The 25,400-nt window shown below is 47.5% G+C and overlaps 13 protein-coding genes across 13 annotated transcripts; 5 read left to right on the top strand and 8 right to left on the bottom strand.

The window, feature by feature from the left end:
• The first annotated feature begins 11 nt into the window (after positions 1-11).
• V1513DRAFT_255956 (tRNA synthetases class II core domain (F)-domain-containing protein) lies at positions 12-2,240 on the top strand. The gene is made up of 6 exons (XM_066894492.1): positions 12-257; positions 315-487; positions 543-632; positions 680-798; positions 851-943; positions 1,004-2,240. The coding sequence occupies exons 1-6, from the start codon at positions 158-160 to the stop codon at positions 1,905-1,907; spliced, it is 1,479 nt and encodes a 492-aa protein (XP_066755434.1). The 5' UTR covers positions 12-157; the 3' UTR covers positions 1,908-2,240.
• V1513DRAFT_462773 (emp24/gp25L/p24 family/GOLD-domain-containing protein) lies at positions 1,955-2,944 on the bottom strand. Its single transcript, XM_066899947.1, has 2 exons — positions 2,633-2,944; positions 1,955-2,554 (listed from the first exon to the last, which is right to left on the bottom strand). The coding sequence occupies exons 1-2, from the start codon at positions 2,837-2,839 to the stop codon at positions 2,141-2,143; spliced, it is 621 nt and encodes a 206-aa protein (XP_066755433.1). The 5' UTR covers positions 2,840-2,944; the 3' UTR covers positions 1,955-2,140.
• A 1,158-nt stretch (positions 2,945-4,102) lies between these two features.
• Positions 4,103-6,148, bottom strand: V1513DRAFT_477785 (peptidase M18). The gene is made up of 3 exons (XM_066900249.1): positions 5,468-6,148; positions 5,111-5,418; positions 4,103-5,048 (listed from the first exon to the last, which is right to left on the bottom strand). Exons 1-3 carry the CDS (start codon positions 6,034-6,036, stop codon positions 4,312-4,314), a joined length of 1,614 nt encoding a protein of 537 aa, XP_066755432.1. The 5' UTR covers positions 6,037-6,148; the 3' UTR covers positions 4,103-4,311.
• A 128-nt stretch (positions 6,149-6,276) lies between these two features.
• Positions 6,277-9,269, bottom strand: V1513DRAFT_483314 (uncharacterized protein). Its single transcript, XM_066900413.1, has 4 exons — positions 9,040-9,269; positions 8,532-8,989; positions 8,136-8,462; positions 6,277-8,081 (listed from the first exon to the last, which is right to left on the bottom strand). The coding sequence occupies exons 1-4, from the start codon at positions 9,095-9,097 to the stop codon at positions 6,567-6,569; spliced, it is 2,358 nt and encodes a 785-aa protein (XP_066755431.1). The 5' UTR covers positions 9,098-9,269; the 3' UTR covers positions 6,277-6,566.
• Positions 9,270-10,853: 1,584 nt separating this feature from the next.
• V1513DRAFT_439318 (uncharacterized protein) lies at positions 10,854-11,538 on the top strand. Its single transcript, XM_066897197.1, has 3 exons — positions 10,854-10,932; positions 10,990-11,203; positions 11,270-11,538. The coding sequence occupies exons 1-3, from the start codon at positions 10,928-10,930 to the stop codon at positions 11,393-11,395; spliced, it is 345 nt and encodes a 114-aa protein (XP_066755430.1). The 5' UTR covers positions 10,854-10,927; the 3' UTR covers positions 11,396-11,538.
• A 312-nt stretch (positions 11,539-11,850) lies between these two features.
• On the top strand, positions 11,851-12,653 carry V1513DRAFT_439313 (uncharacterized protein). The gene is made up of 2 exons (XM_066897196.1): positions 11,851-12,151; positions 12,244-12,653. Exons 1-2 carry the CDS (start codon positions 12,044-12,046, stop codon positions 12,550-12,552), a joined length of 417 nt encoding a protein of 138 aa, XP_066755429.1. The 5' UTR covers positions 11,851-12,043; the 3' UTR covers positions 12,553-12,653.
• A 65-nt stretch (positions 12,654-12,718) lies between these two features.
• V1513DRAFT_423595 (malate synthase) lies at positions 12,719-14,344 on the bottom strand (the record flags this gene model as incomplete). Its single annotated transcript, XM_066896043.1, has 1 exon — positions 12,719-14,344. The coding sequence occupies one exon, from the start codon at positions 14,342-14,344 to the stop codon at positions 12,719-12,721; it is 1,626 nt and encodes a 541-aa protein (XP_066755428.1).
• An 817-nt stretch (positions 14,345-15,161) lies between these two features.
• Positions 15,162-17,487, bottom strand: V1513DRAFT_439309 (uncharacterized protein). The gene is made up of 2 exons (XM_066897195.1): positions 17,036-17,487; positions 15,162-16,857 (listed from the first exon to the last, which is right to left on the bottom strand). The coding sequence occupies exons 1-2, from the start codon at positions 17,387-17,389 to the stop codon at positions 15,469-15,471; spliced, it is 1,743 nt and encodes a 580-aa protein (XP_066755427.1). The 5' UTR covers positions 17,390-17,487; the 3' UTR covers positions 15,162-15,468.
• Positions 17,488-18,682: 1,195 nt separating this feature from the next.
• Positions 18,683-19,599, bottom strand: V1513DRAFT_439307 (putative UPF0157 protein YqkA). The gene has a single exon (XM_066897194.1). It carries the CDS (start codon positions 19,538-19,540, stop codon positions 18,956-18,958), a length of 585 nt encoding a protein of 194 aa, XP_066755426.1. The 5' UTR covers positions 19,541-19,599; the 3' UTR covers positions 18,683-18,955.
• A 1,120-nt stretch (positions 19,600-20,719) lies between these two features.
• V1513DRAFT_439303 (40S ribosomal protein uS14) lies at positions 20,720-21,422 on the bottom strand. The gene is made up of 4 exons (XM_066897193.1): positions 21,321-21,422; positions 21,139-21,230; positions 20,885-20,984; positions 20,720-20,828 (listed from the first exon to the last, which is right to left on the bottom strand). Exons 2-4 carry the CDS (start codon positions 21,198-21,200, stop codon positions 20,820-20,822), a joined length of 171 nt encoding a protein of 56 aa, XP_066755425.1. The 5' UTR covers positions 21,201-21,230; positions 21,321-21,422; the 3' UTR covers positions 20,720-20,819.
• Positions 21,423-21,644: 222 nt separating this feature from the next.
• Positions 21,645-22,509, top strand: V1513DRAFT_395845 (Apc13p protein-domain-containing protein). Its single transcript, XM_066895374.1, has one exon. It carries the CDS (start codon positions 21,701-21,703, stop codon positions 22,394-22,396), a length of 696 nt encoding a protein of 231 aa, XP_066755424.1. The 5' UTR covers positions 21,645-21,700; the 3' UTR covers positions 22,397-22,509.
• V1513DRAFT_439300 (uncharacterized protein) lies at positions 22,445-23,404 on the bottom strand. The gene is made up of 3 exons (XM_066897192.1): positions 23,190-23,404; positions 22,932-23,128; positions 22,445-22,881 (listed from the first exon to the last, which is right to left on the bottom strand). The coding sequence occupies exons 1-3, from the start codon at positions 23,276-23,278 to the stop codon at positions 22,547-22,549; spliced, it is 621 nt and encodes a 206-aa protein (XP_066755423.1). The 5' UTR covers positions 23,279-23,404; the 3' UTR covers positions 22,445-22,546.
• Positions 23,405-23,595: 191 nt separating this feature from the next.
• Positions 23,596-24,606, top strand: V1513DRAFT_439299 (putative pentafunctional AROM polypeptide). Its single transcript, XM_066897191.1, has one exon. The coding sequence runs from the start codon at positions 23,667-23,669 to the stop codon at positions 24,546-24,548; it is 882 nt and encodes a 293-aa protein (XP_066755422.1). The 5' UTR covers positions 23,596-23,666; the 3' UTR covers positions 24,549-24,606.
• The last annotated feature ends 794 nt before the right edge of the window (positions 24,607-25,400 follow it).

Here is a 25,400-nt window from a genome sequence, read left to right as displayed (position 1 = left end):
GATAGCCCCACCACAAATGAACGACTCATCGAAAATATTAGAGTCTTCTGGCTTTCTCCACACCTTCAATAACGACAACCTTCTCCTTCTCCCATTTGTTACAGGAATACTATATACAGTGGGTTGCAATTTGTTCTAGATCTTACGTTCAATTGCAATGTCGGACCTGCCGCATACTATCTTACAGATTTTGGACAAAGGTCCGATAATCGATACCGCTGTCAATTTCCCAGATGTGGAGACCAACACTATTCAGGGTAGACCTCCACTGAAATCTTTGAAAGTTGTAGTACCTTGGGCTAATGGCTAATTAGGTGCACTGAGCTCGTTAGCATCGCGTGCAATGGTCGTCTTCAAACCAATTGAGCAAGAATTCTGGACGCTCACCCCTGAAGCCCAGGAGATTGTCGAGAAGGGCAGTCATGAATACCGATTGCTTGATGAGGTCACCAAGAGTTTAGATGGGCTTAAATTGGCAGATGTTCCTGTATGTATACAAAAGTGAGTCCATAGGAGAACGCAGCGCTGATCGAGTTGTGTAGAAAGTTTTAGGTGCGGCTGGCAAGCTCGGTCAATTACGGGCCTTCAAGAACGGATGGATCAAGAAGGACGGCGATAAACTTGTATCAAATGTAAGGACGTCTTCTCATTAGTTCGGATCGTCATTAATTAGTTGCAGGTTTCCGAGAAGCCAGTTGACACTACCGCCATTGATCTCAAGGTTATCAATGGGACTGGCACTCTTGCTGATGCTAAAGAACTTGTAGAGCTACGGAAACGAAAGCTTATCAATAAGGTGTAAGGACAAATTTGCGAAAATATTTTTGATTATCTCTAACCGTTTTTGCAGAAAGAAATTGTCATACACAGTCGACAAGGGATCAGAGTTTGCTTTGGAAATCAAGAAGCTTGAAACGGATCTTACTCCTGAGATGATTCAGAGGTATATGCACCCTTCCCAAGGACTGTTTTCACAAAATTTTATCTAACCTATGTCACACAGTGGATCGTGGAATACTGCCACGTTCAAGCCCTACAATTTTGATGCCGAGGGCGCACCCACTTTGTCCGGAGCTTTGCATCCATTGAACAAAGTCCGTGAAGAGTTCCGACAGATTTTCTTTGCAATGGGTTTCACGGAGATGGCGACAAATCAGTACGTTGAGTCCGGATTCTGGAATTTCGATACTCTTTTCGTGCCGCAACAGCATCCCGCGCGTGACCTGCAAGACACTTTCTATATCAAAGACCCGATTGAGGCTGACGAACCAGAAGATAAGGTGTATTGGGAGAACGTTCACAAGGTTCATGAGGATGGTGCATTCGGATCTATTGGCTACAGATACCCGTGGAGTGGGAAAGAATCCCTTAGATTAGTCCTTCGTACCCACACCACTGCTGTCTCTTCACGCGTCCTTCACAAGCTCGCACAGGACCCCAAACCGGCCCGCTTCTTCTCAATTGACCGTGTCTTCCGAAATGAGGCTGTCGACGCCACACATCTTGCCGAATTCCACCAGATTGAGGGCGTCATTGCCGACTACGACCTTACTCTCGGCGACTTGATTGGTTTCATGGATCGTTTCTTCAAACGAATGGGTGTCAACAAACTTCGCTTTAAGCCAGCATACAACCCCTACACAGAACCGTCGATGGAGATCTTTGCTTGGCATGCTGGATTAAACAAGTGGATTGAGATCGGTAACTCCGGCATGTTCCGACCTGAGATGTTGGAATCCATGGGCTTACCGAAGGGTCTACGAGTGCATGGTTTCGGTCTCAGTCTGGAGCGTCCGACCATGATTAAGTATAAGCTGACGAATATTAGAGAGTTGGTTGGACACAAGGTTAATCTTGACTTTGTCGAAAGGAACCCAGCTGTTAGATTGGACGAAGACCTTGTTTAGATCATGGTATAGATAAACATGGTAGAAGTAGATGAGATAAATGCTTTTTCTTTGTAGAATATTTGAATATAAAAACGTGAGCACTGAATAATTGAGCCGACATTGTCGCAACAAAAGCAGTATTAAGGGCATGAATTGGAACTTCCAAATTGAAAGTCGCCTATCTCTATATTTACAAACCAGAGCACCATCATATTAGCCGATTTCCGAAATCATACACTGTAATAATATATCTAAACAACTGATTTCACTTCAAAGAACCTCTTCAAATAGTAAACCTGGAAAATGCCAGTGCCGGCAACGACACCCAACTGGAACAAACTCCACCACTTGACACGCGAATTCGTGGACTCCGCCGTATTACGATGCATACGCTCTCTGAGCAGCAAGTACTGAAGCTCGTCTTTGACCTGATCGACGATGGTTGACAAACTCCTGATCTCCTTCTCTAACGGATCGACTTCCGCTTCTGACGCGTCGATATACACGACACCGTGGACGTTGAATCCGACCTCACGCGACACGAAGCCGGAGGCTTCGTTCGAGAAGCAGTAGATATAGCGGCCAGAGAGCTTAGCAGTAAATGTGAACTCTCCATGAGAAACGTCTTTCTCGGCTTTCAAGACGGCATTTTGTGGGTCGTTAACCTACTGGCGTCAATTATCTCAGCACATCTCAAAAACAACATCCTCACAACCGACAGCGTCCCATTGAAATAGACATACCCAAAAATCGATCCCCAAATTTCCGCTGCTGCCTTGTCCTTCTTGGTCGCTAACCTGGTAGGTGACTGTCATCTGATCACTCTGTCGTAGATCTTCAAAGAAACATTCGCGGCCAGCAGCGCCTAGCCGGACATTATGTGCCACTGCCACTTCCAGAAAGCTCAGCAGAACTACAAAGGCGCCTAATAACGAGAGTGTCCTATTCATCGATGTATTTAGTTTGTGGTGGTAGATCCCAATTGCGGATGTATTGATTGAACTTGCGTCTATGTTTTAACTCAAGCACGCATTCAGGATCGGAGAGTAAGTTACCAGAGCATCGGAACGAAACCCATGGAAATCGCAGCGCACAATCACATAACTTAGAAACACGAAAGCTGAAATACCGAAATGATGTTTACAAACCGATAAGTTAATAGAAAACTACTACATGCAAAGTATATAGTATATATAATATATTCTGCGTCCGTATAAATGCAATGGCAATGTGCCTCAATGTGATGCACCAAAGCTCAACAGGGTCGTTTTTGCCCACTGATTCTGCCAAGCGAGTTCTCCCTTGGCTGTGGTTTCGCTACGAGTGTCACTGGGTATTTCTCACTGAGGATTTTCCTATGCCCTTGTCCAAATGGATGTTCTGTCCTATAGGTTCCTGTATAGATTCTCATATGCGAGCAGGCTAAACCATCTTGCTCAAGTACTTCACTGCGTGCATTATGTCAAGTGGCAGTATCTCTTGGGATGCTGCCACATTGGGGCCATACCTGCTGTACGTAGCAGTAATGCTTTTGTCAGCGCAAGTCCAGCGTGGATTTTGGCTCCTTCTTTGGGCAAAAAGACTCCCAAATGCTCCGCTTAATTTTCGCAATTTGCGGGTTTTGCGAGGTTTGTGAGTTTCTGCAGGTCGCAGCCTAAGTCCAATAAACGAATCTTTTGCATCACTCAAATGAGCGCACTTTTGGAAAAGGAATTCGCCAATATTAAGTAGAGCTCGCATCGTGGAAAACTAGCCGTCCGTCAACTTCGAGGACGTGCGGCGCAAACGCCGCACCCACAGGGGGCACTGGTAAGTTCTCAAAGTACAATTTGCAGTAGCTTCGTTCGTCAGTCCTGGAAACTTGCAATGAGTTGAAGATAACGTGGAAAGTTTTGGACGCATGCGAAGAAGAATGCCAATTGTGGCGCTCTGAGTATCCTAAACCACGGTTTTATTTTGTTAACAAGGATCACTAAAATTAGAGCGGAACCATATGAATGGCATCTGAATGAGATTCTAGATATCTAAGGTCCGATCGACACTTAGAGGCAAACCAAGGAAAAATCATGTTTTAGAGATCTCTGCTTTACCTTTTCGGTGGTTATCCCAACACCATACCGGTTGTCAGTCGAACTGCGGTCGAAATACGGTAATGGCTTAAGACAATTCGCCAGAGAAGCTTGAGCCAGGGTAGTGAAGTTGTAGGAGAAGTGTATTCCCAAATACTTATTTTGTACTAATCTATGTAGAGTAAAGCAAAAAAATAACTCAAAATATATTTATCACTACTCCAAACCTGCCCACCATCACGTCGATTATACCCGCCATGCTCGTACTGCACATGCGCAAACGATGCTCAATAGTAAAACAGTCTAAAAACTAAATACTGTGACAATTACCCAAAACTGCACGAGAAGCAATTCTACATCTTCTCACCGGAGCGAACATAATAGTCAACCTCGTCCCACTCCTCATAAAAGCCCTGGAATAGCCTAACACCAAGACCAACATCCCTGCTACCCGTGCACGCTCGGATAGAGTGCATGGCTAATTGAGGGATACCCATATCAATGGACCTGCAGCCCATAGAAGATGAGAGCATGGGCCCAACGGTACCGCCAGATCGCGAGTCGTTTCGAATCTGGAAATACTGGAGGGTGTTGTTAGTCCGTCGGGCGATTTCCTCGAGGAAAGCTAAGGATTCGGCATCCGTAGTCATGTGGCCGTTTGGATCACATGAAACAGTGACGCCGACGTTCAGTCGAGGCATATGGTACTGCATGTACTCGTTCATAAAATTGGGATTCACGGCGTGGATAACATCCGCAGACACCAAGAACGAGTTGGCGAAGGTTTGCTGCATCGTGGCTCCATTGCCAAGAGCGTCGACGACACGGGTCAAACTTCCCTCAAGCAGACCACCACGAGCACCCTGTCGCAGCAAGCTGCCAATCTCTTCGTCATCGAAGAGAGCGACGACGTTGATGCTGTTGCCCGTAACGGCATACTCATCGCATGAATTGAGTAGACCGTTGACGGCCGCGAAAGCGCAGATTTTGTCATCAATACGTGGGCAGAATAAGAAATCCTGCTCAAGACCACCGACAGTACCCTTCTGTGTATCAAAAAGCTCAAGGTCGAAGTTCAATAATGATTTCACTAATCCGCGTCAGTCTCTTGAGTTACATGTATATTGCATATATAAAACCAATTTCAAATACCTGGGACACCTAATTCCTTGGCGATGACTCTCAACAGACGGATATTGTGTCGTCCAGCAAGTGGTGCACCAACTTCGTCCGGCCGCAATTCGTTTTCTGCCGGATCATTGGGCTCAAGAGCAATAATTGGTGTAGTGTTAGTCTCGGGATTGAAAGGTCCATTAGCGGCGGCACCGAAATGGGGCGCTAGAGTCGGGATACGGGCTACGGGGTATGGTAAATGAATGAGCTTCGTCTGAATAATCCCACTATTCTCATCCTTGACAACGACACGGCCGCCAAGGCCGAGGTCACGATCCCACCAAGTCCTTCGAAAGTTAGCAATACTGCAGTTCCCCAGTATCATCTAAAACTTACATTGACATGGCACCAGCATATGGAGCAGCTCCCAGCTGGGTATATCCTTCAACAACGGGTTTCTTCGAGATGGGTTTAACCTTGGCCGTCAAAGCATCGATATGGCAGGCAATCATGCCGGCGCCATTCCCCCCAGTGTAGTGCGCGCCGATGACGAACGCCACAAGCGATGACCCGTTACGGGTAGTGAAATACTTGCCACCTCTGGTAAGCTTGTTCTTCCAGGACACACGCTCGGATATGTATGTGAATCCAGCCTTTGTAAGTTCTTCCGCGAAGTACTGGGCGGCGTGATAAGTCGTCGGGTTTTCGTATATGAAGTCGATGAACGCCTGCGTATACGGGTCGACTACCTTCGTCTTCGGCACAGACCGCGTCACGCGCTGGCTGTGAACAAAGTGGTCGGAGGCTGGAGGAGGGGTGACGTTCACATTGCTCGAAAAGAAGTCGCGAGCAGACGCTTGGTCGCGCTGGCTGAAGACCGGAATATGAGCCGCGGGGTTGACTAAGTTGTTCACTTCCACCGAAGCAGGCGCTGTCTGGGGATAGAATGATGTTGGCACACGCATGATTGTAACCGGCTATTTACCAATAGAGTGTTATTGTGCGATATGTCGGATTGGGCGAACTTATCCGGGGATGCACTAATATAGAGGAGTCAACTGCGGCCTCGGGAATAGCGTTTGGTTGTGGAAAATGGATATTGCGCGCAACGTGTTTGATAAGCGCGTGCACTAAACATTTGGAGGTTTATGCAGATGCCTGTTCGGGGGAATTGAATTCTGTTAGGCGCGCATTAATAACATCATCTTACATACTCTTAGAATACAACTAAATGGAACTACATCAGCGTGATGTATCACATATGGTGAGTGGTAATATTTCGAGTGATAAGATGATTATTGATGCGTTAATCAATTACAAGCACCCAGCAATACCGAGCAGAACAAGCGACCACAATAGTTGACATCACGGATGAAATTTATTGTCAATTAAATATGGACAATAGAAGGAAAAAGCAAAGCAATAATATACACCATTTTAAACACAACAAAAATGCAGCAATCATTAACGAAATTTATAGACAGATGCAGAGTCACTATGACCCCTCTTCCACCTCCATGATCTCGTGGCGTACCTCTCCTCCTTGCTGTAGCTCTTCTGCTTTCCGTTTCTTCGTTTCACTGCCATCTGGGGCAGTGGCAATCGCCCCGACGGTTACTGCTGGCGTGGTTGGGGCGAAAAATTTTGGAGTAATTGGAGTGTTTCCTTGGACCGGCGCTGCTTCATTGGCTACATCCATTTCAAATGCGTCCGAAGATAGCGGCATGCTATCATCCCTCCATAAATGCTGCGGTCTCATGAGCTTTTTCGACGCAAAATATAGTCCACAGGGATTGCATAACCACATATCTTCCATCTTATTATTGACCGTCATCGCACGAATCTTGCGCCACGTAGAAGTTTTGATATCGCCACAGTTCTCGCAATATCGAGGGACTTTCCCTGCCGCCAAGTCTTGTATGAGCGACTCGTGAATCCGCTCTTTAATCTTTGCCGACACTCGTGACTTTGCTTTCGTTGCAGTTTCGGACTCTGACTTGTCGACTTTGTGGGCCGGACTCCGGTACCGCGCTCTCTCCTTTGCGGCAACAGTAGGCGACGTGGTCGGTGACGACTTTTGCGTCGGCTGCTCGTCAAACCCATCCGAAGCGCTCGTACTCGATGAAGAACCTGACTTTGACCGCGAAATCTGTAGCCGATGCTGAGCATTATGCGTTTCCATAACTAGAGCTTCAATGACGTGAGCTTCAATCGCATCCGTCATATCCGCATCTGTAGAGATTCCGACTTCGCTAATATTCGCATTCAAATCGCCTGCCGAAGATTCCTCGTTCTCAGACTCGAATCTGTAGAATTCCTTCACAAAGTCGTTTGCCAGCGAAATCGCAGTCTCATTGTTTGCGGTGCTTAGAAACACGTCTGGGTCATCTAGACTGAGTGTCGCGTTCATCAGTTCGTCGAATGAGGCAGTTGTAGGCGATGTTGGTGCCGTCGTGCCTGTGTTCTGACCATGCGAAGAAGCTCTCTTGATCTCAAAGTCTACCGTCCACGCTTTTGGGATCGGACCGTCGAGTAATGGCGATAATCTATCGTTTGCGCCAGGACCTGGCGGGGAAGATGCGAGTTGTGGTGATTCCAAGTATGGGGAGTTTGTCGAACATAGTGATGACTGCGGGGAGAATATTGATGGTGTAGGCGCGGTCGTGGCACGTACTAGCGCCTGTCGCTGTGGTAACAAATTTGGATTCCTTGACGGCTGCGTACGTGGCTCCGCGCCATGCGAGTAACTTGGCGCATTTGACCGTAAAATATGAAGTTGGTTCTGTGATTGTTGAGATTGCTGTGTATGACCGTCATTCTCGTCGTCAATTACAGATGTAATAGCGTCTGACGCGGCTGCGGGCGTTGCGCGTGCAGACTGTGTCCGCGGTTTGCGTGGTCGTGAACTGGAAGATCGCGGTTTCCGGGCTGGTACATTCGCAGGTGTGTTCCCGTTATTTGCGATATTAAGTGACGAGGACGCCAAATCGTCTAGTGGCTGCCGCGATTTCTGTTTAATGTTAGTCTGTTTGCTACAAACAATAATAGAGAGAGTAGCGCATACCTTTGCCGTGCTGTTGCTCGGTCTTGGACGCGCCCTCTTTGGCCCAGCGTTGCCACTGTCACTGAGTATCTCGGTCGGCAAATTCGCTGGTAGCCCCAAAAACGCATCGAAATCTGTCTTATCGCGGGCTACTGTATTCGGCGAAGTATTCGCGTCAGACGAAGCCGAAGTGGCGTATGCGGGTGCCGTGAGAAGTTGCATTGCTTGAGGATTCGAAGCAATGAAGTTCGACCATACTGATGGGTCGAATGAACCAGGTAATACTTTTGAGAGGCGAACGTACAGCTGCATAGATCGCAGGTACCGCATTTGTGAGAGACCTGGGACCTTTTAACGCGTCAGCCAGCCAAACTGGGGGTCCAAACAATATAAATACAGTCAAAAAATAGAGCGTACCGGTGACAATCGCAGCTTGATTTCCAGAGTCTCGTGCACGCCACCACCAAACACGGCCATCAAATTCGAACAGACGCGTCCGCATACCATTTGCTGCAGTCCCTCACCGCCACCTATCATTTCGGCACCGACAGTCTCGCCTTCCGCAGCTTCCGGCGCAGACAACGCCCACGAGAGCAGTCCGTGCCCGACTAGCGGAGCGCCGCGCTCGGAGTAGTCGACTGTGTAAACCGCGTAATCTGATTCCGGATCTGACACTAGTTCCGGGGACGCGGATGCGACGGCGGAAAGACATGATCGCAAATTGATGACGCCTAGTAGATTGTGTGATGATGAAGGTGTGGAGGAGGAGGATGGCGATGGTGGTGGACAGTGGACGACGTGGACTGAGTACATTGATGACGCGCGCGCGAGACAAGTCGTTCGTTGCGCGTTGTCGAAGGTGTAGAGCACCTTGACTGCAAGAGTGTTAGCACGTAAAGGTAAACTGAGAACTGAGAGTACGCACGGCGCATCTGCCGAGTGGCCGGCAGCGACTCTGTCGACGAGAGCGCGTCTAGCGACATCTCGAACTTGACCGAATATTAACGAGGCTCTACCAGCTTCGTGAAGTGAAAGCAGAACGCAAAGATAGAACACAAATAATCTAATACAATTGGACTGCGAGCGTGTGTAGAAGCAAGCGAGACCGGTTGTGTGGATATGTAAACAAAGTAGAGCTTCACAATCGCTGTATAAAGTCGTGACAGGACTGAGCATTGGTGGCTCCGAGACGCGTTTAGCTGGAATTTTGCGTCCTCAGCCGCAAACGAGGTAACCAAAACTTTGGCGCGTCGCGTAGGCCACGCATCGTGGGTTAGGGCAAGGACCCTTCTTTATGCGTTGATGGAGGTCGCAGGGCGATATTGCTGAAGATAATAATATCCCGGAATTAATTAGTTTTCTGCCAATCGCAGATCGTTATCCATAGCTGATTTCTGTTCCATGATTGACGGACGCCTCAGCAGTTTACAGATGAGTGAAGAACTTGGTAGACTTGCTCGCCGTTCCCGTGGTGATCTTGATTATTACATCCATAAACTTGATTACATCCATGATAATGGTAGTGACGAGGAAACAGAGTCTCAAGCTCGCCTTCCACACCGCATGCGGTCTGATAGGCTGCAAAGGACATTGAGAATGGATCTGTCGAGAACCAAGCCACTTGGTTCCATACGGTCCCAACGACGCCTTGTCGACAGGCGTCAAGAGGGGAGTCTGCGAGAGACTGAGATTCTCTTCAAACATATACGAGCTCGCTACTCACCTGGAACAGGTAGGATCCAAGACGGCGAGAGCCAAGCCACTTGGTCCATTACCAGTTCCGGCGACGAGTGATAGACAGGTGGCAAGAGGACAGTCTGGAACGGGGCTGGGACCAAGGCGTCGAGAACCGAGCCACTTGGTCCACTACAAAAAGATGAGAAAGAGATTCGCTGTCAGCAGGCTGGCAGTAGGCTTGCAATTATGTGACGGAAACATCAACTAGTAACATGAAATTGAGATTAATAGTGGTTAACTGGCAGGTGCATGTTCATATGAGTAATGTAGCCAGCAACTGTTACCTACTCTTCTAAACACAATAGCAACGCACACGGAGACACTCTTCTTAGCAAGTCGCTGAGCCTAAGATGTGTAGAGCTCAGGCCAATACAGTGAGGAAGTGACTCTAACAATTCTGATCTGTTTGAGAGAGGATCCTCACTTTGTTTGTTCAGTGACTCGGTCCACTAAACCGTCTGAATTACTCCCACGTCTTGTATGAGTAGCTGAGACCTCAGATTCCTACAGGGAATATTGTTTGCAAGCCAATAATCCTGGAGCTCTTCCTTTACTGCGTATATTCTGCCTTGGTCTACCTACCAGAGCTTCCTGCGAGTACTTTGTAATGCTAAATCAGTATCTATATGTCTCTGAAGGCTTGTCGGCGAGTAACTGAACAAATCAAGTGGCAAACCCGCAAAAAGCCAGACAGAACCGCTTGGTGAATGAGACTCTGCGGGCCTCACACAACGCCTTACGGCACTTCTAATATAACGAGTCTGCCTGCCAGTCACTTGGTGCGCGTCGCTAAGACTGTTTACAGGAGCAGCCTGTTCAATAAGCTAGATTTTTTACATTCGTTGAATCATATTTGTTGAATAATAGAAACTGAGCAACAAAGCAAAGAGGTAAACACGACGCAGCAGATTCAAAGATTACACTGGGTAAGGGTTAGCAGAGCACTGAGCCAGACTTTGTGACTTACGAAATGAATTTGAGCTCGAGATCAATCGATTGCTACATTGATTTACAACAGACTCTAAGTGCAGACTTTATCAGATCCAGCATACTCCTCACTAATTAACTCATATATCATGGCGTAAGTATATTTGCGCCATCTACTTCAGTGACACTTATACTCACAGGGTATATCTAGCGAATATCTCAACCGCCCCCGTTCAGAGCTAACCGAGCTCGAGCTTGCAAAACTCGAAGAATTCGAATTCTCAAACGGTCCGCTGTCGGTACTGCAAGCCGCAGTAAACAACCGTTCACAAGTCCTGATTTCATGCCGGAATAACAAGAAGCTGCTTGCACGAGTGAAAGCATTTGATCGGCATTCTAACATGGTTCTTGAGAATGTTAAGGAGGTGAGTTGATATTTCGTTGTGGAAGTTGGAGTTGGACATATTGGAGTTATTACTAACATGGTGTAGATTTGGACTGACATACCGCGTACATCGAAGGGGAAGAAAGGACGGCCTGTTGATAAGAGCAGGTTTATTAGTAAGATGTTTCTGCGTGGAGATTCAGTCGTCCTCGTCCTGCGCAGTGCCGCTTAAGTTGACCGAAAGGATGTGGATGAGTGGCGAAGAAGATTATGTAGATTATGGATATAGCATTTAAAACGTTGAAACGATGTGGTCTGTATAATATGCTCTTTCTATTTTGTGTAATGTGAACTGGCGGATGAATATATTAGGATTAAATAATACCTTGATGATTTTGCATCATCAGCTATCCAACCGAGATATAGACACTGAGCCGCTCAGTCTTCATAAAACAATCTGTATAAAGTGATATAGACGACATGACAGCTACTGCTGGTACATATTGTCGAGCACCATTAAGGGTGGTGCATGCCCTGCCATGGAAATGACGTTGATTCGCTAGCATAGTTGTTGCCCATTGACTGTTAATATTAACGTTAACAAACGATTTTAGACAATTTTATATGCAACTGGTACTGAAAATGGACTACATTTGTTTTAAATTTAAGAACTGGATCCAGATGCATCTGGCATCGACCATGCCCTAACAAAACCTCCGCTCCACACGAATATCGTGAACTTACTAGAATGCCCGCCCGCCCCAACTACCGATCGTCTCGCCGCACGCCGTCATATTACCTGCTATATAATTTCCTGGTATTCACTATCATATACAATCTCCACAGAGAAGGTTGATTTCAGCATATTCCAACTCCTGCAATGTCGACGTTGCTGTACCTAAAAATGCTGTTCGTCGGCACTGGGGTCGTGGGTCTGGGGGTCGTCCTGTACAGTAAGACCGTCCCTACAGAAGAAGAAGTTGTGGCCGTAAGTCCTCTTCTACCATTTTCAATTTCTATTGCTTTTTTTTTTGTAATTAAATCTTCTTGGTCCGCGGGCAAAGCTGACACGAAAAATAGAAATTCTCGCCCGAAGTACGCCAAAAATACTACCAAGAAAAAGCTTTCCGTGAGGCGTCTGAACCCGACAACAAGCTCTACGAACTCGTACGGTCAAATGCGCAATCGTCCCGTCCGGTGTGGATGCTCTCCGATACCATCGAGCCTGCTTGCGTGATCCGGGAACGCGAGCGCGCGAGTTGGAGTACAGCGGCGCTTAATAAGGCGCAGATGGCGGCGCAGAAAAAGATGATTGAGGAACGGGAACGGCTACGGAAGATGGAGAAGGACGAGGAAAAGAGCAAGGGGAAGTGGTTTCAAATCTGGTGAAAACAAGAATGGGCTCGGGAAGGAATAAAAAACGAATCGGAGTTATGGTTTCCAGCTTTTGTTTGATAATATAATGATTATGAATATCATTTTGATACACCACGAGGTTACGCAACTGACTAAACGACCGTAGCAAATTCGAAAACACAAATTTTTCTCATCAAAATTACAATTTGGCCGATTTACTGTTGATCTTTGTGATGTCGTCATACAACAACGTCGTCAAGAAATCAGCATAATCCTCGCCAGTGATTTGTGTACTGAAATGCTGCGCCGCCTGTCGGAACTTATTGCCCTTCGGCGCAGACTTCTCCAACTTTTCGGTTTCCTCTTCCAAGATCCTGAGTGCATACTCCTTGGAGACTTTGATTCCCTCGGCGGTAGTGATCTGGTGCCTGACCCACTGCCAGAGCTGTGACCGGGACACCTCGGCCGTAGCGGCGTCTTCCATAAGGTAGTTTATGGGAACGCATCCGACACCTCTGACCCAGGCCTCCATATATCCGAGACCGATATCCAAATTCTTCCGGATGCCGTCTTCGGTGACGCTTCCCGGCACTTTTGAATTCAATAGATCCGCCTCGGTCACAACAATTTCCTCTGTTCGCTTAAACAGCTGGTTCGGCGTCGGCATATGCTTGTTGAAGACTTCCGAAGCAATCGGCGCAAGCGCGGGGTGGGCGACCCAGGTGCCATCGTGACCGGCATTAACTTCACGAAGCTTATCCTTGTACACGTTCTCCATAGCGGCTTTGTTTGCCGCTGCATCGCTCTTTATGGGGATTTGCGCCGCCATACCGCCCATAGCGTGCACGCCGCGCTTATGACAGGTCTTGATCAACAACTTGACGTAGGATTCCATGAATGGCGAGGTCATCGTGACCGCGGACCGGTCGGGCAACACAAAGGCGGGATTATGCCTGAACTTCTTGATGAAACTGAAGATATAATCCCACCGACCGCAGTTAAGTCCCGAAGAATGCTCACGAAGCTCATAAATAATCTCCTCCATCTCGAACGCGGCCAAGATAGTCTCAATCAGGACCGTCCCCCGGATAGTTCCGCGTGGCATGGCAATCATGTCCTGCGAGAGTTTAAAAATATCGTTCCAGAGCCGCGCTTCGAGATGCGACTCCATCTTTGGCAGGTAAAAGTACGGACCGGACCCGCGCTTGACGAGCTCGTGAGCGTTGTGGAAGAAGTAGAGACCGAAATCGAAGATGGAGCCGGAGATGGGCTCGCCGTCAACAACAAAGTGCTTTTCTTCCAAATGCCACCCTCGCGGTCTGACGATGAGCGTTGGCAATAGGCGGTCGGTACGGAGTTTGTATGCCTTGCCGCCGGGGACAGTAAAGTCGACTTGCCTGCGAACGGCGTCATATAGATTGGCTTGTCCGGACACGAGATTTTCCCATGTCGGCGAGGTCGCGTCCTCGAAATCGGCCATGTATGTCCAAACATCGGAGTTGAGCGCATTGATTACCATCTTGCGATCTGTCGGGCCCGTGATTTCGACCCGGCGGTCGACAAGGCCAGGCGCTGGAGCCGCGCCTTGCCATGTGGGATCGTCACGAATGAATTTAGTCTCGGGCAAAAATGTGGGCAGGATGCCGGCATCTATGGCAGCCTGACGGGCGACACGGCGAGCAAGCAGTGCTTTGCGGGTTGGGTTAAAAGTCCGGTGGAGCAGGACAAGGAATGCGATAGCCTCGGGAGTTAGGATGGTCTTGTAGGACTCCTCGATGCTACCGAGGATCTCAACGGCAGACACTAGAGAAGCGGTGTCGGACATGGTGATAATTGAAGAAGTATTGGGGATGGGGGATTATAGTGAATCGAGTGACGAGACTGAGTGGAAAGTAGAGATAGAAAGGGAATGTGGCTATAAGCTATACGTTATATGTATGACTAGTGATATTCCCGCTGTCCTTCTCAAGACTTTACTTGCGGGGGGGCATTGTCCAACGTCTTCCCTCGGCAGGTTGTCGGCGCCGTCCACAACTTGGGTCAAGCAATTGTTTAGTTACCCTGCACTTGTATTATTACCCGGCCTTTACTATCATGCTCCATTAATGCAACAACCCCCTCGGTAAGTCCCTGGAAACCACGCGGACACCCGGATGACCTACCGGCAAATTCCGGTCAATTATAGTGCTCGCGATTTAGACTTGATGTTGTATGTAGCGCATAAGTGAGTGTAAATAGTAAAATTCTTCGGGTCCGGTCCCGCTGGCGTTCATATGCGGGGAAAAGGTTGAGAATCAAGGTCCATTTTCGGCCCGGAGCGTGTGTTCCTCAAATATTGTCAACGCCGCAGTTGCCAATCACTACTTCCAGAAGCTCGTGATAGTCTAGCAACTTGACGATTTATTCCGCATGCATTCAGCTGTTATGGTAGTTAAGGTTCTAAGTATGTCCCATATACAACGTGACTACGAAACCCGTGTAAAATGTCAGTAATGACGTGGGTGCAAGGAGCGGAACACGAGCACGCGGGTGAATGGATCGGAATCCTAAATAAATTACCACATGCTCATTGTCATGCGCAGGAATCATCGGGAAGGACATGCCCAGTCCCCGTAATTATACGGAACGGAGTAATGAATGAATTGAGTCGAGTAATTTATTGTGGCGGAAGGGAATCTGTTGGACTCAGTTCTAATTCCTATCACTAAAAGCTGATATATATGTAAGTTATCGTAGCTGCATATTATTATCTGGTATTGACGTCAACGCCAAAAACCTTCCATTATATACTCTTCCCCGGTACAAGTCTGTCCATCATCGGGCCCTTATGTAGTATTATGTATTATTGGAACATTATACCTCTCTCATCATAAAAATAAACGAACAGTACGTCTATATTAAATACAAACTCATCTCAACATCCTTCGCATCCGCACCGCAACAAAAAACCTATTCCCGACTGACATCCCGACCAAACATTTTGACCTTCAGCCAATCCATGATAACTAGCAGTTTATTCCGCGTGCTAAAGCACATCGACACATACGCCGAACGCCAAAACAAATACGTCAACTGGCCAGACGATGTCAAGTTATTGCCGTCACCAAACGTCAAATCAGCAATCGCCTTGTCGGAACCGATATATGCGAGCGAGCCCTGGTGCGTGTACTGAAACGGCATCAGGCGTTTCGACCGACGCAGAGTCTTCGCCTTGGCCTCGATTTCGGTGGCAATAGCCTTCTTGTCGTCGATGGACGCGGTAGCGTGGCCCAGTTCTTCGAGATGGGCAATGTCCTCCTCGAGAGCCTGGGTCTTGGCCATCGTGTTGAAAAGACGGGCGAGGTACTGGCCCTGCTGTGTGGCAACCTGTGCAGTGGGTGCGTACTTCGTGGCAGCACAGTCGCCTAATGCCCAGATGCCTTCCGTGCCGTTCACGACAAGGTAGTCATTGACCTCGAGACCGCGACGGGCTTTAGCCTGCGCGGGGATCTTAGTCATTAGGTCCCGGACAACAGACCGCGGCGCGTTACCAGTCGCCCAGACGAGGAGACCGTAAGGCATCTCAATCATCTCCTTGGTACCGTCCGCCTTTGTGACCTCCGCGAAGATAGTCTTTTCTGTAACCTTCTTGACCATAGTCTTGGTATGGATATTAATCTTCTCGTCTTTGAAAGTCTTCTCGGTGTAATTAATCAGTTGCTTAGAGAACATGGGCAAAACATTGGGTAAAGCCTCGACAAGCGAGACATGGAAGTCATCCGAAATTTCGGGAACCCACTTGCGCAAGTCTTCTTCGAAAAAGTCCTGGAGTTCGCCAGCGAACTCCACACCAGTAGGACCGCCACCGACTACCACCATGTGCAACAAGCGCTTGCGCTCTTCCTCAGTCTGGTCCTTGAACGTCGCAGTCTCGATGCAGTCCATAATTCGGGTGCGAATCTTTTGCGCGTCAGGGATCTCCTTCAGGAAGCACGCGTTCTCCTGGACACCAGGAATGCCGAAGGTAGTGTTTTGCGCGCCGACGCCAATGACGAGGTAATCGAAGGGGAGCGAGGTCTCAGCAATATCACCCTTGATCTCAGAATTGTCGCGAAGAGTCAACACACGATTAACGGGATCAATTTGTGTGCACTCGGCTTCGTAGAACGTAACAGCGGCCGTCTTATGGCGGAGGATGTTGCGGAGAGGCTCCATGATGGACCGGTGCTCGATCGTGCCAGTAGTGCATGCCGGCAACAAAGGGGTGAACAAAAAGAAGTTTCGAGGCGAGATCACGACGACGTTGTAGTTTTCGGTATCAATTTTCTTGAGAAGAGAAACGGAGCCCCATCCAGAGCCTATTGATTGTCAGTATGAATTGAATGAGTGTACGCGACGAAGACGCATGCTAGATGGTTCAACGAGAACAGGCAGAGAAGATAGCTGTTGCCAACAAAAAGCGCAAAAAAAAGATTTTTATGCCAAATAGCACAACTAATTTCAAAGCCATTGGATGCAATTAAAGAGTAAACCTACCAAGGATGACAAGAGTCTTCTTTGATGGGTCGGCCGGGTGCTGGTCGACAGGGTGACGGTCCTCGTAGATGCCATAGGCAAGGTAGCCCAAACCAATCAACGCGGAACCGTACGTCAACCGCCAAAAAAACTTGCCAACACTGGCGAGACGACTCTTATTGGGGGCCGCCGCCGTGGGTGTAATGGGCGCAACGGGCTTAGTCTCAGTCGCATAAGACCGGCTTGGTGCAACGAGACGGAGGCAGGATGTTGCAACCGCTTGCCGAGGCGCGTTCCAGCGCGCAAAATGGGCAACGGTGACGGACTGGACGGGAGCGCGTGCGCGTGCGCGAGCAGACCTGAGGACTGAGGCCATTGTTGACAGCGGACAATGGGTAGTCACAGCTGTAGATGCTGATGGAGTGGCAGCGGGATAGAGGCAAAGAGTGCAAGAGCAGGAGTTGATGGCGAAGGACCGAGAGATAAAAGGCGAGATGCGGCGGCGGCGGCGGTGGCTGCGACAACTTTTTGAGTAGTGAACCCCGGATGTCCGGTTCGGGTTCGCTGTGATAGTAGTTTCGCCAGGAACTTTCGTCACTCGTTTTTGAACCTGCTTGCAAAACTCTACGTTCCGTGCCAGGTTTGCTACTTTCAAGCTATCTTTGCCGGGCAAATGGGCAACCTAAAGTTTCGTTCTTCCCCTGTCTGCCATCTGCCCGTTGAGCTTGTGAAATCTAACTCCGGTCTTCGGTCTAGCGGTTTAGCGGTATCTTCACATCGTTACTCTTATTAGAAGATCAATCTAGTAGTACGGTATGTTTTCGGTTTCCGCGAGATGCATAAAACCGAGCTGTTTTTAGTGCCATTTGCCTCCGCTAGCAAAGGCAGCTAGCTATCAAGTCTACCGGCTACAATACTTGCTGCGGGCGGCGTTATATTACTATGTCGCTTGCCGGTATAATTATGTAGGCAATTGTCCACTTTGTTTGTCTAAACTTGTCAATAGTCTCATCTACTATTTTAACAGACTCACACTATTTTGTGCAATTATTGCAATTCCAATGCACTTGTGCCGCAAGTGTGATATTATGACTCCAATATAGCCTATTTTGGAATTTTCTGCAAGCGGAACCGGGGCCGAGTCGGTTCCCGGCATTTAACGCGGCTAATTTTTTTTTGGTAACTTACAGGCATGCAACATTTTCCGGTCTACGGACCCTGCAGCGTCATTTTTACGTGGCTAGTTAAGCTAGTGCGTTTACGTCTCCGCTTTCGGCCACCACCTCTCTAGGAAACTGGAAACTGTCAAAAGTAGCCCTTACGCCACGAGAAGCTCAAATATATCCATGTCCTGGAACGGTTGACTCTTTTGCAAACAAACCAACTGCTTCTGTATCTGGCCGATCATCTTGTCCAGCTTGTTGCCAAAGATACCATTCACAACTCCTTCAGCAACCTCGTCATGACTGAGTTTTCACAAGGTACTATTCAAGACTGATAATTTGTAGTACAGTATCTCTACAAGCTGCAAGAAACAAACACGAGAAAATACGGACACTAACGTTCCATTCAATCTTGACCCGTGTACCGTACGCACACATTTTACGCAAGAAGAGACAAAAGCTTTCAGGAAACTCCTTAATCAGAGAACGCTCAAATTTAATAGTGTGGGGATTAAATGCCGCTTGAGAGTGTTGATCTGCTGAGAAATATTTGCATGGCATCGACCTTAGTATGATCGGGTGTTCGCTTTGGATTATTTCATAATTTGATCTAGATAATTTCGTTTTTACTTTGGAAAAATGCAACGGATAGGGAAAGCTTTGGAGTTACAATCTATCAAGCGTTACAAAAAAATGGCATTGTCGCGGCTCTCATCGTTTTGAATCTATTTTTTTCAGCTTTGAAGTGACCCATAGGCCATATTCTCAGCAATACCATCTCATAAATTAGCGCTCCTAACCTCCTCTAACTCCTCCTCCCCCCATCCTGCCTTCCTCAAAATGCCCAAAATGCACTCCGTCTTCCCCTTGCAATAAACATTCACATCCTCAATTCCCGCTTCTACCAACTTTCGTTTCACATTCCCATACTCAACTCTCAACGCCTCATCCGCCAACAACATTCTCTTCAAATCCATCACATTCCTCAAAGAGGTACTACCATCCAGCACTACATAAGTATTCCTCCTCATGCCTTCTTGAACGCCTGTTCCAGCACCGGTACCAGCGACTTGACTTTGGGAAAATCCAGGTTCGCGCATCGCATACCGATCAGGAATTCCCATTTCCCCACAATCAGCGTATCCAGCGGCTACTAAAGCTTGACGAGCAGAAAACAGGTTTGATGCGGTGACGACGATATGTATGTCAAGTACAGGTTTAGCGATGAGACCGGGAACGGAGGTGCTCCCTACGTGATTGATTGATACGATGGGAACATCCTTGAGAATTTCTTCGAGCGTGGATTTAGCGTTATTGAATTCGATGATCCAAGCGGGGTTGTGAGGTTCGATAATGATAGGCATAGTTTGCGGCCTTGTGAGGACGGCAAATTTTTTTTTTTTAGTGAATTGGTGAAAAAAATATGAAAACAAATTTCCTGGAGATACTTTGGGATCCTAATCTTAATCTGACTCGTTATCGCCTAAACCAAAAATATCGAACTGCGGCTTATGCACTCAGGCACATTTTTGGTTCTATTATTACCACCACATTTTCCTGGCACTCTAAATCGGACCGACGAAAATCGTGTTTGCCCGAACTCAAAAATCGAATTTTGTACTGCCAATCTGGTTTCGAGTTTACTGTCAGGAGTAGCCTTACAACCACCACGCGGCCAGACGGCTGTTTTTACTTGTACAGTGACTCGTTTATACAAATTCTCAACACCATCGATCTGTAGCAGAATGTGCGCAGCGTAAAGTTGCTAAAAAAAAAGGCAAATGGCGGTCGAACGGGCCTTGAAATCGCGAAAATGTGATTTTGTCGGCCGGAAAAAGGAACCCATTTTGCAGAACTTCCCAAATCCGAACCGTACCGCGTTAATGCACTTTACGGTAGCACACGATAGCCATCGTTATTAATACGATGCGATTGCACTGTAAGTTGTGTTAGGCTGCTGGAAAAGCGGACAGGAATTTTCCTCGAGAACTGCACATGCGTACGGCAGCACGGTCAAGTACGGCTGGCTTAGACTATTCTCAGTAGATAATACTTGTGGAAGCAGTTAGCAGATATATTAAGTCATTAAGCACGTCATTTTATTATCATGTTCGAGCTCGATAGGAGTCTGGGCCAACTATGACACGTTCTGTTTTCGTACCAAGCGGCAGCAGTGATCAGACCGTAAATTGCCCAGTTTTGGACGCGAAAGCATGTTGTCCGACATGATTTGACAGAATATGCTCAACTAGGAACAGTTATAAGGTAGACAGATAAATCTACGGAGAGAATGGTTGGCTGTCGCACAGAGTTACGGCAGAATTGCGAGTCAATATCAACGAGAACACAAGGTCCGTGACTGGACATGTATACTTCCATGAAATAGCCCATCGGCAATATCCCACCTATCATCCTACCAGTCATCCCTTATGTACTTTCTCAGATTCAGCCTTGGCTACGGGTATCCACTTTAATTCCATATATCAGCCGGGTGCGACTGACCGTAAGACTTTGACACGCGAAATCAAAGCGATATAATATAAATTGTTTGAAATAAGAGTTCCCCAATTTTTATTTACTCATGAAAATAATACACAAATGCACGCCTATTAACAAACGCTGCTCTTTTTTTTCATTTGTAATTTAACGGTTCTACATCTGGTTAGTTTCAATAGTTCACCATACCATACAAAAGAAGTAGAGCGAACCTTGACGAAACCGATATCCTTGGAGTATTCTCGGAAGCACTGTCTGCAAATGTTGAGGCCGTACTTGCGGATCAAACCAGCCTGATGAGCACACACACGGCTATACACGTCGTCAGCATCAATTTTTTTTCCTCAGCAACATCGTTCATCCAACTGCAAGTGATTCCACCATGATTCCTGGCAAATTGCCTTTCGTCCATCTTCAATCTGCGATAACACGAGCCGAACGATCCACAAATAAATAAATTGCATACCATTGACGGGAGCCCTTGCCGTACTTTCGGGGGTGCGAGTACCAAACGTCCTCGTGAGCCATGTTGAATTAAGTCGTTTTTCGTAGAGATTCCTATTGCCCTTCAGCAGCCATCCCTTTCAAGCGCTTCCAAATCATTCCAACTGTATTCATCACTATTTTAGATACTAAATTGATACATACCGATAGAGTCAATAACGGTTGCCCAGGAATATTAACGTAACTGTGGAAGACAAGTGGAAATAAGAAGTGCAATAATGGTCCAAACTTCCGCGATCTCTGAATTCGTCGTAGTGACCGCCCTCACCTTGCGCGGTCGCCGCGCCATTCCGCGCTGTGTGTGGTGACCGTCTCTCAGCGACAAATAGGGTTTGAAAAACCAGTCACAACCCAATCTAGGGCTATTTACTGGAGCGATAGAGTTCAAGTTGTCCTTGAACTTTATTAGCCCCTGACGTCAAATTGGGTCGGCATCTAAACAAACCGCCGCCGTTGCTCGCCATATCGATCAAACACACCTATTGGACTCAAGACTATATGCATCATTGCAGACCGTAGAAGAAATGCCGCCACGCGACTCGAGTCGGTCACATATTCACCTCAGCCTACCACGATCCGCCCTTTTCTTCGAAGACTGGGTCTCGACCCACCTCCCCGACGAAGAAATCGTCATTCCCCCCGAATTCCAACCAATCAACCCTGAAGACGAAGATGACGTTGTCCCAGACCAACATGCAGCCTTCGGTATTCTGCTCTCGCAACTACGACGGTACAGACCAGCAGCATACACGACCGCGTTACACGGCGGGTCGATTTCCGCTGCGTCGGCTGCAAGTGCTGCCGCGGCTATTGCAACCGCCAGTCCCGGAACGCTTCCGATGTCGTTTTTGAATGCATCGGCGTGGAAGGATTTAGACATGCAGGAGCTCATGCATCGGATCCCAGATGATGCGGGCGAGATACCACAAGGGGCACTGTTGCGCACGACGCCGTTTGGGAGAATAAGTTCAGTTGCGGAGTTTTATAGAGATCGGAGGGAAGATGGAGGGGGTGTTCGTGCTGGGAGGGTGCAGAGACGGGTACTTTACATGCAGGAAGAGATGCAGGAGAGTCACGATGAAGTCGCAGATGATGAACCGCGCGTGCAGAGGTATCCCAGACATGCGAGGAGTCATGCAGGGGAATTTCTGGAGGAGGAGGAGCAGGAGGGAGTAAATTTGAGAGCCCAAAGACGTACTACGGGGATGGCACCTAGATGAGGTACTAGTACTTGTACAATTTGGCATTATTGGCGTTACTGGTATTGGTCGCGGTTTTTATGTATATATTATTCTATATATTCACCATAAAATTTAAACAATGAATAAAGGTAATCCTTATGCGCCATCCCATTTATACAATGTTCACTACTACCGTCTGCTTTTAGACACAACCCCACCAACAACCCCGATGCCACCCGCAATGCTCGCACACAGCAACGTCCACCCGTCGACACTAATCCCCAAGCTCGAAGCAATCACTATTATCGCGGGAAACCATGGCGCAGTAACGTTGAGGGCCGGTAACACACCGCGTTGAAGTGTAGCTCTTACTTGTTGTGGTTTCCTTGCACCGGCCACAACCGACATTGTGATTATATGTGCAACGTCAAGGAGGGGCGTTAATAACAACGCCGCGAAATATAGTCGCAGTTTCCGGAACCGCGAAGTCGGCGGCGCAAGTCGAGCCACTAAAGCCAGGATATCTACTCTTCCGTCAGCATCCCCATCTTCGCACCAACAGTCACATACATACAGTGAAGCAGCGGTCCAGCAACAAAGAATCCGTATACTGCAAGCTTTGCAACCTTGTCTTTACTGAATGGGACTTTATTCCACCTCGACGGTGTTAGTGAGCTTGATTTCTTAGCTTGGTACGAGAGGAATTCGGCTACATATGATGAGATGATTTCGCTTGATCCACTGATTAATGAAACTGTGATTGCCTTGACACTATATTGCCCGGTTAGTACTTTCATGAAGCTTGCCAGAAGTAGTGAGTCAGATAGCATACAGAAGCGGGTGCGTGTGGAAATAATGTGTGTAAAGGGACAACACAGAGCCGACCGGGATCCTCGGCGACAACTGATTCGAAAGCGACATTTTTTTGGCCTCAAACAGTTTGGCCTGCCCGGTGTCCCAAAAAGCGTTGAGTATATCGCAACAATTTAAAAAGCAGACAAATAAATCGTCTGGAATCTTGTACAGATTGTAACAGGTTTAATGTGCATGGCATGTGATCGGACCACACCCCACACGCGAGATCAGTGAGCCTATTGTGCGGCGGTTTTACATTAATGGCTTATATGGTATGACGTCACAAATTTTAGAAATGCAAAGCACGCGCTGTTGCGCATTTGCGCAGGGATGCATTTTGGCCCGCTGCTTAATGACAACAGCCAAAATTATGCAACAATGATCTTATGTCATCCCCACTATAAATACCGATTCATCATCACCATCCATTGACGCGTCGATTAATACATAAAATATGGCGGCAGAGAAGCAATTCTACTTATTGGGATACAACGTCTCGTACTCACTCTCACCAACTATCCACAACGCAGCCTTCGCGTTCGTCGGACTTCCTTACCACTACTCAGTCTACGATGTCCAAAACCTCGACAAAGATGAGATTTCGGCGGTACTAGCAGATCCGATTTTTGGCGGAGCATCAGTCACCGTGCCACATAAACTTGCGATTATGCCATTTCTAAACTACATTTCCGATGCCGCGAAGAAGGTGGGAGCTGTTAATACAGTTGTTGTGTCAGATGTTGACGGGAAGCGGGAGTTATCGGGGGAGAATACAGATTGGTCGGGTATCAAACAGTGTATCGAGGATCGGTTGTCTGGTCGCTCGTGGCCGTTGTCTAGCGGTTTGGTTATCGGCGCCGGAGGCGCAGCTCGCGCGGCGGTATACGCTCTAGCAGAGTTGAATGTCAAAGTAATCTACATCTACAACCGTTCCAAGTCAAAAGCTGAGCAGATTGCAGAAGAGTTCAAGGATAAATCGAAGATTATTGTCGTCGACAGCTATAATGTGGCGTCGTGGCCGGAACAAGATTCGTTGCCTTTGGATGTGATTGTTGGCAATATTCCTGGAGACGTGATTATGGAAAAAGATATCCCCCTATCGTTGTTTGGGAAGAAGGGAGGTGTTTTGGTCGAGATGGCGTATAAGCCTGATGTTACGCCGTTGATGAAGGTATCTGAGAGAGCTGGTGGATGGAAGGTTGTTCGGGGAACGGATATTTTGCTAGAGCAGGGATATGCTCAATTTGAACTGTGGACAGGTATCGATGCGCCAAAGGCCGTTATGAGAAATGCATTGACTGAGGAGGTTGTGAGACGGAATGCAAATAGCAAGTAGATTCGGCTGGGGATATCATTATGTAAATATTGTATTATAATACAAACGTTTTGGGCCGATGAAAGAGGTGCAGTTTTTTCGACCTCGGGGCGTTTTGCATACCAAAGCTACTAATAGTGGATGCAGCCAAACCGGATGTCGATAATTTAAATTCTCCAGAAGGTGCGTGTGGACAGTACTTCTTTCTGATTTTACTGCATTGATGCACCCATATTCGGCTGTGTCAGTGCATCAAGATTAACGCACCCGGTCAACTCTGCAAGATGTATCTGGCGCATTGCCATGACGAACCGATGCTAAATTTTCATAATCATATGCAACGTGGCAGCGTGTCGATAGTTGCCTCGCCATGTGTTCTAAGACCAAGAATCTGCTGCACGAATTCCGCCGTAGATCATTGCCATTAAGAATTATTTATCCTCGATGGGGTTAATCATGCGTATATTTATCAATGTATTCTTGTACGCCATAAGTCTCAAACATCGAGACCGCTTGCTGCAGACTAGGAACGGCCAATTCGGCAAAGTTTAACAAATGTGGTCTAGTAAATATACATAAGCAAATGCTAGCTAACATTCTACAAGCAATGCAGTTTTAAAGTGAGGTGGGGTGGTGGGTGCTGCCTGAAAGTAAAGATCCAAGGATGATTAGTTAGCATACATCAAATTCTTAAAGACGCCCCCCCCGGTCGACGATAGGAATGTTGACAAGAATGCGTCGCTGGCAGCATCGTAAGCCTGCTACTATATTTACCCTTGATCACTGTTTTGAGTTTGATGAATTACTAAGTCACGTTTTCAGGCAAGCATATACGCTACATTGTTGCAGTAGGCATTTTAGATATGAATTTCG

Source organism: Lipomyces chichibuensis (genome assembly GCF_038497645.1).
Source record: "Lipomyces chichibuensis strain CBS 12929 unplaced genomic scaffold V1513scaffold_5, whole genome shotgun sequence".
Lineage (NCBI taxonomy): Eukaryota > Fungi > Ascomycota > Lipomycetes > Lipomycetales > Lipomycetaceae > Lipomyces > Lipomyces chichibuensis.
This window is presented reverse-complemented; position numbering and strand designations above follow the sequence as displayed.

Bases quoted from the DNA above. Each gene is read 5' to 3' on its own strand.
- V1513DRAFT_255956 (XM_066894492.1), top strand. From the start codon at position 158: ATGTCGGACCTGCCGCATACTATCTTACAGATTTTGGACAAAGGTCCG. The intron at 258-314 runs GTAGACCTCCAC...ATGGCTAATTAG, and splicing joins GGAGACCAACACTATTCAGG to GTGCACTGAGCTCGTTAGCA. The intron at 944-1,003 runs GTATATGCACCC...TATGTCACACAG, and splicing joins ACTCCTGAGATGATTCAGAG to TGGATCGTGGAATACTGCCA.
- V1513DRAFT_462773 (XM_066899947.1), bottom strand. From the start codon at position 2,839: ATGAATAGGACACTCTCGTTATTAGGCGCCTTTGTAGTTCTGCTGAGC. The intron at 2,555-2,632 runs GTATGTCTATTT...TGACGCCAGTAG, and splicing joins ATTTGGGGATCGATTTTTGG to GTTAACGACCCACAAAATGC.
- V1513DRAFT_477785 (XM_066900249.1), bottom strand. From the start codon at position 6,036: ATGCGTGTGCCAACATCATTCTATCCCCAGACAGCGCCTGCTTCGGTG. The intron at 5,419-5,467 runs GTAAGTTTTAGA...TAACTTTCGAAG, and splicing joins TATGCTGGTGCCATGTCAAT to GACTTGGTGGGATCGTGACC. The intron at 5,049-5,110 runs GTATTTGAAATT...GACGCGGATTAG, and splicing joins CAAGGAATTAGGTGTCCCAG to TGAAATCATTATTGAACTTC.
- V1513DRAFT_483314 (XM_066900413.1), bottom strand. From the start codon at position 9,097: ATGTCGCTAGACGCGCTCTCGTCGACAGAGTCGCTGCCGGCCACTCGG. The intron at 8,990-9,039 runs GTGCGTACTCTC...ACACTCTTGCAG, and splicing joins GGCCACTCGGCAGATGCGCC to TCAAGGTGCTCTACACCTTC. The intron at 8,082-8,135 runs GTATGCGCTACT...AACATTAAACAG, and splicing joins CGAGCAACAGCACGGCAAAG to AAATCGCGGCAGCCACTAGA.
- V1513DRAFT_439318 (XM_066897197.1), top strand. The intron at 11,204-11,269 runs GTGAGTTGATAT...AACATGGTGTAG, and splicing joins TTCTTGAGAATGTTAAGGAG to ATTTGGACTGACATACCGCG.
- V1513DRAFT_439313 (XM_066897196.1), top strand. From the start codon at position 12,044: ATGTCGACGTTGCTGTACCTAAAAATGCTGTTCGTCGGCACTGGGGTC. The intron at 12,152-12,243 runs GTAAGTCCTCTT...CACGAAAAATAG, and splicing joins CAGAAGAAGAAGTTGTGGCC to AAATTCTCGCCCGAAGTACG.
- V1513DRAFT_439309 (XM_066897195.1), bottom strand. From the start codon at position 17,389: ATGGCCTCAGTCCTCAGGTCTGCTCGCGCACGCGCACGCGCTCCCGTC. The intron at 16,858-17,035 runs GGTAGGTTTACT...TGACAATCAATA, and splicing joins AGAAGACTCTTGTCATCCTT to GGCTCTGGATGGGGCTCCGT.
- V1513DRAFT_439307 (XM_066897194.1), bottom strand. From the start codon at position 19,540: ATGCCTATCATTATCGAACCTCACAACCCCGCTTGGATCATCGAATTC.
- V1513DRAFT_439303 (XM_066897193.1), bottom strand. From the start codon at position 21,200: ATGGCTCACGAGGACGTTTGGTACTCGCACCCCCGAAAGTACGGCAAG. The intron at 20,985-21,138 runs GTATGCAATTTA...CGACGTGTATAG, and splicing joins GGCAAGGGCTCCCGTCAATG to CCGTGTGTGTGCTCATCAGG.
- V1513DRAFT_395845 (XM_066895374.1), top strand. From the start codon at position 21,701: ATGCCGCCACGCGACTCGAGTCGGTCACATATTCACCTCAGCCTACCA.
- V1513DRAFT_439300 (XM_066897192.1), bottom strand. From the start codon at position 23,278: ATGTCGCTTTCGAATCAGTTGTCGCCGAGGATCCCGGTCGGCTCTGTG. The intron at 23,129-23,189 runs GTATGCTATCTG...CGGGCAATATAG, and splicing joins TTCCACACGCACCCGCTTCT to TGTCAAGGCAATCACAGTTT. The intron at 22,882-22,931 runs GTATGTATGTGA...ACGGAAGAGTAG, and splicing joins TGCTGGACCGCTGCTTCACT to ATATCCTGGCTTTAGTGGCT.
- V1513DRAFT_439299 (XM_066897191.1), top strand. From the start codon at position 23,667: ATGGCGGCAGAGAAGCAATTCTACTTATTGGGATACAACGTCTCGTAC.